General features: G+C 31.8%; 1 protein-coding gene across 5 annotated transcripts in view; it reads left to right on the top strand.

Moving 5' to 3' along the window:
- FGF7 (fibroblast growth factor 7) overlaps positions 1-12885 on the top strand; it is a 29220-nt gene extending 16335 nt beyond the window's left edge. For all 5 annotated transcript variants that reach the window (XM_068696004.1, XM_068696009.1, XM_068696008.1 and 2 more), the window contains exons 3-4: positions 11084-11187; positions 11717-12885. In XM_068696004.1, coding sequence (XP_068552105.1) covers positions 11084-11187; positions 11717-11911 — 299 coding nt within the window. In that variant the 3' untranslated portion in view covers positions 11912-12885. The remainder of the gene's footprint in view (positions 1-11083; positions 11188-11716) is intronic.

Below are 12885 nucleotides of genomic sequence, written 5' to 3'. Positions count from 1 at the left end.
TCCTTTTAAACATTCAACTAAAATCTAAATTATTTGTCAGCAGCAAACCAGAACAATTTGAGGGGCTATATCATATAAATATATGTCCAGCAATGTTTTGAAGGCAGAAAGAATGAGCCAGATGGTTTTTATCACTTCCCACTCTGTGGTGCAGCAAGGGGTTAGGATGGTTTTCTTATCAGATTCTTACATTTTGTACCTTGAAAGGAAATATGTACTGCCTACTTGTGTTCTTGTAGACACTGTAATTGATGCATTTAGATGTCTGTTGTCAGCTATTCCTGCCCCAGGTAGCAAATCTGATTTAGAAATCTAACTAAAATGTATTCAATTGGGTAGTACTTGCCCTACATTTTATATAAGTACTTAGAGGAGGAAAAGATGTATCTATTCCAATAGGGATTGCAGTGTTTATGAATTAAATGCTCTCCTAACTGCATGAAACAAAATCTTACAGTTCGAACTTTAAAATCATCTAAAGACATTTGCTCCTATGCCAGAGGCCCTTAAGTATAAAATTAAGGAATACTGCAGCCAATTTCTCTCTTGTGCGTATACTTTCTCAATTTTATTTATTTTAAATAATTCAGTTCCTAGCTGCATTGGGAAACATTTTCACTATTAAAAATGTATTTTAGTACAGTTCTCAATAATCCTGAAAAATAGGAAGGCAGTTTTTTCATTATTTGTCTCCAGCATCTAGCTACAGCACTCATTCTCCCAAGCCCATGTCAGTGGGCCAGAAAAGCTGCCACAGGAGCAGCTAGAGAAACTACATGATGCAGAACAAAACAGCTAGACCTTGATGGTGATGGGATACTTCATTCAGAAAAAAATGAGTTCAGAGCACAGTACCATGTTATGCTATCTTTACTACTGCCTGCAACCAGTTTATACCAGTAATAAGCTGTAATATCACATAAAATGCACTTGGAATTGAATTTTTTCAGAACATAGAACAGATAACATATAATTCCATTTCTTATACACACAAAAGATACCTGAATATGGACTACATTTCTTAGAAAACCAGAAAAAAAAGTCTTCCACAGAAAAGACATGACTAATTTTATGACAACTATGATGCCTAACTCTACACAGGAAAGAGGTAAGGAAATTAATTGCCTGTGGCACAGGAATAATATTAAGACACCATCTCTTTATTAGATAAAAATACTGGATAATGAGAAATATTGAAGAACAAGGTAATTTATTTGTAGCTTTACTTTACAGAAAAATTTGGAGAGACCTGTGGCTCTGGTCTTATGTGAAATTTTCCAAATTTTCGATTATTAAAATAGTTGTAGGGACTGAAACTCTAAAATTGGGAAGTTTTGTACCACTAAATGAATGTATCTCATTTTGCTGTGAAAAGGTTAATCAGCGGTTTTACATATAGTTACACTATTCTGAAGCTAGATCCAAGAAAGCTGCAAAACTAAGATAGATCATTTATTCTAGCGAAATTAGCACAACAGACTTAAGTAAGAGATACCACTGATTTGAGTTCGATTTGTTGTACACATTCAGCTCTAAACTATTAAATCATTAATTTTCATAGTGGTTTGAAACAGTTTTGTTTTTGTGAACAGACTTATCACACTTTTTTCCATTTTTAATATCAGTAAATATTAATATTAATATCAATAAATATTAATACTTTAATAAAAGAGTGCTTTTTAAGATAGGGGATTAAGATTTGGATTTTATAGGACACTATTAATTCTAAATATATATATATATATTTTCATTGTAACCATATGTTTAGGTCCATGGCAGTTTTTATTGAAGGGAAACAGTTTCCAGCAAAAATGAGAAATGACTATGTGCTATATAAGAAGCTGATCAAGAAAATATTTTTATGAAATGCACAGCAGAGATCAGCAAAAGTGACAGGTTCTAAATAAGTTTAACAAGAAATGCACAAGTGAATGACTGACTGGGACAGCATGTTATTCAGTTGTTGATACTATATTCTACTGTTCACATGTCAGAACTTTAAACTTAAAAGTTCCATAGTTTCACAATCTACTTTAGAGAAAATTGTCACACCCTTTTGGTTTTGAAGATCAAATCAACAGAAATATTGGAAAGACAGTGGTCCAAAGCACTAATGTTCCAAAGTGACATTTAGAGGAGAGGAGGCAATTTAGGGTCAGAATAGCTAAGATCAATTCTTCTTATTCTGTCATTTAGGATGAAAAAGGAAGCATTTGTTTTACAATCTTATCTAACCCGCCAATATGAAACCAAAGCCAAACAATACAGTATAACAATGGAAAACACCCTTAGAAATTCTAAGCTATTTCTCTTCAGTTCTCTATTCACCACAATATTGTTACTAAAATCCACACTACTCCACTACTGTATGTAGTGGAGGTAAGCTTTACTGAGTGTTGTAAAACAATGAGCACTGCTTTACATTTATCAATCTGAACAGACATTTCAGTTCCCTACTCTATCTTCTCTCCTCTGTTCTGTTCTTATCTTACATGTTTTGTGCTATCTTCATGGAATTATCAAGTCAGCAGTTTCTTTCAGATACCTTGACACGGCACAAATCCTGTAACTAACGTAACTGTCAGCTGCTGAGTATCCCCAGGACAATGGTTTATTATGAAGTTGCTCTATCTAGCAATTAACTGTTTTAATCAGTTTTTAGTATTAACAGTGGAGAAATTTATGAACCGTATAATGTCAAGTAAGAAATCTTTAAAATAACCAATACATGAAAATCCAACAAAGTACAAAAATATTTCGATTAACTTCTGTTTAGCAATTAGTGCACTATTTTTATTAAGTATGCCTACTGTTCTTGTGCCCAATGAATTGCAAAACAAACAAAAAAAATTAAACATCAGCCAGTGATGCTTAACCAAACAGATGTTCTGCATGCAGGCTGTCTTACAAATAAATTTTGCTTCTTGAGGATGCTTGACCTGAAAATATGTTGTATCAGGTCCTCTAGGAATACCTCTCCATTGTTAGTCATGCTTCCTCAGACAATTACAACTTTCCTGTCTGGAAATTACAAACGGGAGTGAAGCTGGAGTTTTAAGTGCTCTGGGTATTTGTCCATGGTATCCAGATGTCTGACACCTCACTGAAGCAGTAGATTCAACCGTTCTACTGAAAGTCCTTGACAGACCTGCACATTGTTTATGTGCAGGTCATTTTTACAGTCCTCTTCATACCTAGAGTGCTTCAGATAGTCTATGCATGCACAGCAAATGCATGCATGGAAACAGCACACAGACTTGAAGTAACAGCTTTTTTAGTCTTTAATACTTTCATATTGGTCTCTGCCATAAATAGCAACATAATTTACATGTGTTTACACCGTAAAGTCCAGATTCTGAGTATCATGCAGAGAAGCAGGAGCATTAGAAGGAAAAAAAAAAAAAAAAAAAAAAAAGAATGATAATGAATGTATGGATGTATGTACCTGATAAGACATGTATGACACTTTGTTTTCTGTTACTAATGGTATATTCATATTTCATTTATATTGTAACTAATATTGTAACTAACATTCATTTATATTGTAACTAATGGTATATTCAAAACACATATACAGACAGAAAACTCCTGAGTATGGAGGGACCAATCTCATCTCTGCTGTGAAAATTATTATGACATACACTTTTTACCTATTTCTTCTTACGAAGCATAAGAACGTGTTCTATGAGGTACTGCCTCGGAAACTCTTTTACTCTCTTGTTAAGGAGAGTACAAAATACAAATGAAAATTTGACATTCTATCAATTGTAATTTAATAATGGGTGGATAGTAGAAAAAGACTTAAATATTACAATATCTCTTAAATCAATAGCTTTGTTTGTTGTGAATTTTTTACCGTTAGATTTGAGAGAGAATGAGCACAGAAATTGCTCTACCTGAAAACAAACTTTAAAACATATGTGTTTAAAAATATTACCGGGAACTAAAATAGTAAGCACAAACTAATGCTTTGCATATACATACATATATATATATATTTCTTTTAAGAAATACAAGGGGATAAATATTCTTGAAACCAGTAACTTGCAAAACTACACAATGAAACTATTCATTCACTTTCAGAAAACAAATACCAGTAGACTTCTCTGGAAAAACATTTCAAATGCAATAAGCCAGCTAATGTATTTACTGTGCTCCCTCACTGAATGCACACATGCACTAATAACACCATGAAAGTTTTCCAGAATTCTCAGTGCTTGACAATTATGATCTGTACTTTCTTGCTTTAAGAGGCACAAATATTAACTTATTAAATCCCAAATCAAAAGAACAAATTGCATTAAATACCATAAAATACCATCTTGTAAGCAATGACAAGAGCATTTTTCTTGGCCTTGAATCATCTCTCTAAAGGTCACTTGAATTCATAAATATGTACTCCAAATCTAATTAGAAACACAAGTCAGACATATTTTAGAAGTTTCATTTTGTTTTGACTTATTCTCTATCCAAGTTTTTTCTACCCCCTCTTTTTGTATTTGAGATTTCATGTACTTTATCTCAAGACAATCCTGCCTAGGAAAGGGTGTTTCACAAGCACATTCTTTGCAAGTGCTTAGCTGTCAGTGCCAGCCTCCTAACCCCTAAAAATCAGCAACAGAATGTTTTTTCCACTTCACTGCACAGAGAGGCCACAAGAAATAAAGTACTGCAAATATTAAAAAAAAAAAAAAAAAAAAAAAAAAAAAAAGTAGATTAAAAAGTGGTATTGGTATTTTAAAGCATTTAGAATATTTTAAAAATCAGTCTTATGTATAATATGTTAGCTAGTTCCTTAAAAGGAAATTATAATAATATATAGTAATAACTAGCTTCTGGACTTTTGATTTTACTTTTCTTTTGTTAAAAATCCCAATTTCCCTTTTTTCCAGCATTTAGAAGACTACAGAAGTCTTATTAGCAGTATGAAAAAATTAACCCCTCTCTTGTAAGAAAGAATATCACATATTCATATATAATATACATGAAACATACGTACCCAACAAAACAGAAAAAAAACACTGGGATGAAATTGCTGTTGGCCTTACTGAAAAATGTACTGAATGCCAAAATTTCTCTTTGTATTAATGTCTACAGAAATTCTGATACTAACAAATAGAAAAGTAGTGACCAGAAGCACGAGACATCCAGAGGATATCAGCAACATATGAAACATTTAGAAACATCCAGCTGATGAGGGACTGAATACAGTATACTTAAAAATTCCTCCTAAATCTTCCTGAACAATCTTATCACCCATCATACTGAGGCAGTTCCCTAGCATGTGAAAAGATATCTATCTAGCTCAGTAGTTTTGTTCTCTGTTCTTTTCCAAAGAAGCCCCAGGTGATTCAAAACAAAACTATCAAATACCACTGGCCCAGGAAAAATAAATAAATAAATAAATAAATAAAGATCTCACATGAGAATGCTCAGTTTTGTATAAATGATATAGTAAAATGCCAATTTTTCCACATAAATTTCCAGCCCAAGGTACTGTCCTGTCCTCCAGGTCACAGTGATGAAGTCCATAAGTACAAGTGTCTAAAGCACTGAAACTGTCATTCTAGACCACAATGCCAGGAAACTCACCTAATTTATTATGCAATTGTTGCCAAAAAATTAAAAAAAAAAAAAATCTACCTACTAAAACTGCTGTGTCAACTTAAAGGGCTGCTTTGTGTCTTTTTTTTTTTTTTTGTCTTTTTTTTTTTCTTCCCCTAACGTGTTTTATATCAACTGTCTGATACTTCATTTTCCCCAAGTGGTTAAAAGACTGTTGCCAACACCCATAATCACCTTCTTCTAAAGAGAAATTATAGTCCATCTCAGCTGAGTGTCCTTTAGGTACAGCAGACAGAATTTCATCTCTGCAGGAAACTCAATTCACTCCGGGAATTTTAAGCTATACTGGATACACCGATCATACAACCATATAAAATTGTTTGGAATTTCATGCTGACTTAATAGAAATTACAGTTGTTTTCAGTTTTATATGCCCGTTTTCTTTCTTTTTTATTTTTTTTTCTCTTACTGGCTTTAATTTGATTTTTTCCCAGCTATTTTGTGGTGTATTCAAGTCTTCTTTTAATCCCCCTCTAAATTTTTACATGTATCCTTTAGAAAGTAAAAACTGAAAAACATAGTTTATATTTTCATTTTTATCTGATGATATATAAGACCTCTTTGTAGTTTGGCCATGTTGACTTCTTATCAGCAGCATCTTACCAATTTAAGCATATCTTTAAATAAATTCTGAATTTATTAAAATATCAAAAGAGTACTTAAATGGAATGATTTACATATAAGAATTTTCTCTTTCCTATACTAGATTGGAGACTTTTTTCCTTTTTCATGAATAGATATTGAAAGGATGAGAACTTTTTACTTCAAAAGGAAGCATCTAAGAATGGACTTGCTAAAATATGGTAGTGAATTGTATACTATTACATTGAGGAGAAGAGGTTATCCTTACAAGGTCTTCTGACTGTGCATTTTAGTTCCTCGTCATTACTCTGAAGAATCTGATGCTACATAAACATTTAGAAACTGACAAAGATAAATCCCACATATAAGCCAGTTTAGTATTTTTTCTATTTGTGTGGTGTATACCCTTTAGGTGTAAAAGTGCCTACAAATGTTACACAGCATAGTAGGTTTACTGGTTTACTTCTATTATCATTTTTCTGTGGATACAGATATTTACCTTCTTCCAGTCAACCAGCTAACTACAATTAAGCATGAAGACTTAAAGGCCAGCTACACTGTTCATAGCAGAGGAGTAATGAAAGTAATACGTTTTCATTCACGTAAATTCATGTCTTAAGGGCAGTTGAAAGTGGTGTATTAGAAAAAACACTCTTTAGCTTTGGGGAGATTTGCTTGACTCAGGTTACCATCCTTGCAAAGCTGATAAAGCTAATCTTTAGAGTATACTGATATTTTGTTGCTAATTTTAAAACTATCAGTTACTCAGAATCAATCATCTTCCTGCATTTGTAGAAAAACAAGATTATTAGGTTACTTCCCAGTAAACTAAATGTTGTTACTCTTGAGTCCCATTAAAGACTTAATGGTACAGAATTAAAAAAAAAAAAAAAAAAAAAAAAAAAAAAAAAAGAGAGAGAGAGAGAGAGAAAAGGAGAGTTTAAAACAAAAGAAGAACAAAAGAAAACCTGAAAAGATCTCATAGAAAGATCTGATTCACAGACTTGGCTGAATGTAACAGTCAAAACTGTATTATGAAACGTACACACTAGGAGTATAAGGATATAACCATATCAGCTCAGATCCAAATTTAATTTAGCCCCACATCCTGTTGGCAAGAACCACCAGTAGCAGATGATACAGAACAGACAGAAGAAACACGAAATATTGGTAGTTGACCAAAACTCTGGTTGAACAGAGTTATTACCTCTTGACACCTACTGACGTATTAGATTCCCATTTGAAAAACAAAACAAAACAAAACAAAACAAAACCAACAACAACAACAACAAAAAACAACTGTCTTTTTGCTATTATGTAATTTTTCTTGTAGTAATGGAGTATCAAGAACACATACAAAATAAAGACAGACCAATGTAATTACAGTGCCATATGGTGTAGTATAATGTGATATGTTGGCTTAATACAGATTCTGAATGAAAATTAAATGAGGAAGGACAAATCAAATCACTTTATTTTAGGGATTTTATATTTTATTCTTTGGTATATTCTCTAGCAATTCCCTGCTTTAGTGACAAAATTATTAATATTATAAAAGCTCGTTTTTATATTTAAATACATTATGAAATTATAATTTGAAGAGACAGTGATTTCCATTATGCACATCTCTTTAACCTCAAAGTTTGTGCTGTGTTTAAATCAAGGAGTTTAGAAGTTTCACAGTGATAGTATCTTGTTAATGAGTATTAAAGATTCCTTTAACTATTTCATCAAAGAACTTGATGCATATCAAGTGCATAACAGGTCTAGAGGAAAAGCTGGTTACCTTATGGATCTAGTATGTTCAGAAGCACCATGTAAAATAGTTAAAGTAGTGAAAGCTCTGTCCATATTAAATTTAATATTGCTCAAATATTCTTCCTGGTGGGAGACCTTCAATACTGGATGAGAAATTTACATATGTGATACAAGAAATGCTGATACAGATAAACTAAGAAACTTCCAGTATACGACTTCTCAACCATAGAAGTCTCTATAGCTTCTGTACATAAAGGAGATAAAGGAAAGCATTTTGATTTCATTTATGTACATGATGGCACTTTGTAATTAACAGAACAAGTGAGTTCCACACAAAATACTATATACTGAAAGATCACTAATGAAATTCTCAGTTAACATCAGCTATCACAGTTATAAATAACCATAATGTCATACTTTCCCCAAAGTTTCCTAGAAATATTTCAATTTCCTATATGCTTTTATTTAAAAATATAAGTAATTGTAGTAGTTCTACATTTTTGAAATGAACAGAATTACTGAGGCAGAGACTCAAGAAGAAGAAAAGGGGGCTTACAATATGCTGTATTATTGCTAAGTAACTTGGGTCACATGCCTTAAAATAGAATGAGGAACTTAGTGATGATTCACTTGCAGATCAAGTAAGAAAGTGCATGTGAGATGCTGCTTGAGAGACATAAATCACAAAAGTGCTTTGCTGAAAAGGGAAAAAATCATGGTAGTTTCTCCTTTGAGGATTGATTAAGACACAACAGAACAGAAGAGACATGATCTAGATCTGGGAACAGAAAAACGAGTACTTGCATTGCCTGTGATAGGCTAGAGCATTCTGTGAAGAGAATCACAAGTACACAAGCAATATTTCCACTGACCTCTTAATGGTCTCTTTTATTTGTCTTTAACTTTGCTAACAGTACAACGTTTTTTATGTTACATATATATTGGAGAGTTCATGTCATAGAGAGTTTAGTTCCCTCACTAAACTTTATGGAAAGATGCACAGAGAACACCTTAGAAAAGTGGGATTAAAAGACCTAAAAACATCTTTGGATGAGAATAAAGCAGAAAAAAAAAGTACCCCAAACCAAAATATAGTAATTCCTACAAGTAGTATGTCAACTTCCACTTCATTAAACAGAAAAAAAAAATCTAAAATAATATAAAAAATCTAATAATAATATTGTTTTAGGCAAAAGCTTTTGGCATTTCGTTTTTAAAAGTAGTACTATTTCTTACTTCTGTGACTTCAGGCAACAGCAGCTTACTGAAGGAAACTCAGTTCCTATTAGCATGACTTGTTTTACAAAGTTATTCTGAATCTTTCATTTTTTTAGTTCTGTATAAATAGAAAATTCAAACATAGACTTAAAAAAAAAAAAACAAAAACAAACAAACAAAAAAACTCCTTAAGATAATGGCCAGCACAGGCAGAAGAACAAATGGATATAAACCGTTGCTGAAAAAATACAGATTGCAAATTACTACAGAGTCTCTAGCCATTAAAATAAATCAAACTCTGGAACAGACTTTGGCGGAAACACTGGGGCAAAGAAATAACAACTCCAATTTAGTATTGGAAAAGTTTATGAAAAGAGAATTATCTGATGCAATTCCCAGGCTAGCAGAGCACTGGACTTGATGACCCAGAGATCCTGTCCACTCTTATATTCTTTGTTTGGCTAGATGCAGATTGTCATCTGTTTTTCAGCCTCACTGTGGTTTCTCTAAAGAGAAATTTAAATGAAAGTTAATATAATTTTTGTAAGTTTCAGTTAGAAATTGCCCTTTTTAAGAATTGTTGCTAGGCCTGCAGCAGAGTGGAACATGTCAAGGAATTCTAAAAGCTTTACTTAAAGTTGGCTTAGCGTAAAGAAGTAAATGTGTTCAGAGAGATGAATGCCCAGCAGGGGACACACCAAGAGTAAGCAATAACAAGCAAGGACTGATCCATCAGTAATACCAAGGAAAAGGAAGAAGAGCAAAACGGAACAGAAGAGAAAGGAAAGGACAATAGGATATAGTAAAAAAAAAATATATAGGGAAAGAGAAATACCAGCAACATTCATGCCTTTAAAAACAAAACAAAACAAAAACAAACAAAACAAAACCAACCAAACAAAAACTAATTAATGAAAAAAAATATGATATGTCGTAGCTGTAATGAGTCAATAAAAAAGTGAAAGAGAAAGAAAGGAAATGTTTTGTTTGGAAGGAAGGTCATCTTTCAGGTGACAAACTAACACCACTCTTTCTTGCTCCCCCTTCCACACAGGTATAATTCTAAACTATTGCTTAAAACAAAAAAAAATAATTATACTTAAGCTTGAAGACAACCTGGCGTTATACCATGTACCAACTCCCTGCCTTTTCTGTCTTTTTTGTTTGTTTGTTTTTTTAACCTAAATATATTTTTATATTGCAGGTAACTTGTATGTATTGTAGGAACTATAGAAAGGTGTTGCAGATGTACATCATCCACGTGAAAATAAAGTAATTTATAGAAATTTGTAGAAAAACACCAAATGTCTTCTGTTTTTGAATAAATAAGTTCTTGGTGAAACTTTTAATTATTTTCAAATACAGGTAACTTTGCCATTTCTATCAGTCATAGAAGCATACAAAGGTCAAGCAAATACTTTATCTTATTTAAGTCACTATGGTCTGTTTTCTATCACTTGCAGGTTCTAAGGTTTACACTTGTTCAAGGCAGTGATACAGCTACATCAGTCTTCAAAATCAAGGCTTTACACAAATTCTGCGAACCTTGATGGCTATGCTATGTATATAATCCTTTCAAATGAATCCTGAGTATAATAAATTCTAAGACACAATGGTTCTTTGAAAATGTAAATGTCGCTTGTATTAACATGGCAATTTCACTAGACATTTAAAATTTATCATGTAATTTTTAAGTGGCCGTATGCAGATGTGGTCTCATAAAGAAGATTTAAAAAATCTAGCCCTTTCTTCACATGAATAAATACATGTTTTTTCTGTTTTCTAAGAACTACTGATGTGGATATTCAATAAGCACAGAAGTATATTCATTTAAATAAATCTTATAAATTGACTAGAGAATAAACAGACATTTTACGGTCCTTACTGTGTAACTTTGCAGGTATTCTAGAAATCAGAACAGTGGCAGTTGGAATAGTGGCAATCAAAGGAGTGGAAAGTGAATACTTTCTAGCAATGAACAAGTCAGGAAGACTCTATGGAAAGGTATGGATGCTAAATTCTCTCCAGTTGTCTAACAATCATGCTGACTTTTCCAACAATGATCATGTACAATCTTTAAAGAAATGTATTTTTAGCTGTAGCACCTACAGCTTCATATGAAATAGTTTGTATAAAATACAGTTTGTAAAAAATACATTTCTAACATCTTAAAATGTATCCAACACATACCTAACTTTCATGCCCACTTAAAAAATCAGAGTTTGTATACTTTTTTAAAATGTGAAATATTAATGGGGAATATACAAAGCTATAGTATCCAATACTCAGATTTCCAAAGCCAAAGTTTACTGAAGTAAAAGTTACATTTTCTGAAGTTACTTATACTTAACTAATATTACTACTAATATTATTATTTATTTAGCTTTCTTATTCAATTAATATATGTTAATAATATTAATATGTGGATTGTATGATGTATATTCTTCTCCCATCTTCCCCAATCTAATTATTGTATGATTCTTTTTAAGAAAGACATGTACTTACTTTACTCTAAATTATTTACTCTCAACAGAAAGTATGCAATGAGGATTGCAACTTCATAGAACTAATTGAAGAAAACCATTATAATACATATGCTTCTGCAAAATGGACACACAAAGGAAAAGAGATGTTTGTTACACTAAACCACAAAGGTGTTCCTATGAAAGGTAAAAAAACAAAGAAAGAACACAGAGCATCCCACTTTCTTCCTCTGGCAATATCCTAATAAAACATGATCTATAAAGAACTAGTTCCAGCAGGAAGATTATTTTTAAAGAAGACTATTTGACAAGGTATCAAGAGAGGCTGGAATACTACTGAGAAACTGAACAAGCTGGACTTGCGCATTTATGTTTATTTTTAAGAGACTACATGGAAAAGATTTGAAAATATACACAAAACGAGATTTGTTAACTAAAAGCTGTAAAGAATTCTAAAGAGTTGTACAATCATTATCTTAGTCATTGTAACTGGGTAGTTTCTTAAATTAATTTACCCTGAAGAATAAGTCATGACTTGATTATCTGATAATATTTTATTTAAAAAAAATAAAAAAATAATAAAAAAATCTATCTGTTTCTTAAATATGGCTGCTATAATAATAATAAGCAGATGATAATGTTGTGTAAAATATGTCAGACTTTAAGGCTGCTGGAATGAGTTGTCAGATTATCAAGTCAATAGGAAGTGTGGAGGCTGAGCAGTATTTTAAATACTTCCCCCAAGAAACTGCTATCCTATACATAAACTATATGAAGAAAAATATATAATCTTTTAAATGTCTATTGTTGTATTCAGATAAAAGAGTTAGTTTGGAAAAAATAAGTTTACTCTACTACAAAATGTTCCTATCTATTAATGAAACAAATACTTAATGCTGCTCTAAAAGATGTTTCAAAATAGTGTATGTAAAATAAGAATAGGAATAAATAATGTACTTCATCTCACTTTTCACAAAGTAACATTTTATATAACGATGAAGCAAAAATTCAGACATATTAAGGTATTTTATGTAACATATCCTATCGTTTGTATAATTCCTGTTAGGGCATACAGCTTTTAATGTTTTTTTTTTTGTTTGTTTTGTTTTGTTTTTGTTTGTTTGTTTGTTTTGTTTTGTTTTGTTTTGTTTTGTTTTCATCCTTATACATGCTTTTTCTGTTGTTACAGCATTAAACTTTATTTTAAGTTGTATTTGAA

Source organism: Anas acuta, chromosome 12 (genome assembly GCF_963932015.1).
Source record: "Anas acuta chromosome 12, bAnaAcu1.1, whole genome shotgun sequence".
NCBI lineage: Eukaryota > Metazoa > Chordata > Aves > Anseriformes > Anatidae > Anas > Anas acuta.
The sequence above is the reverse complement of the archived record's forward strand: the minus strand, read 5'-3'. Positions and strand labels throughout refer to the sequence as shown.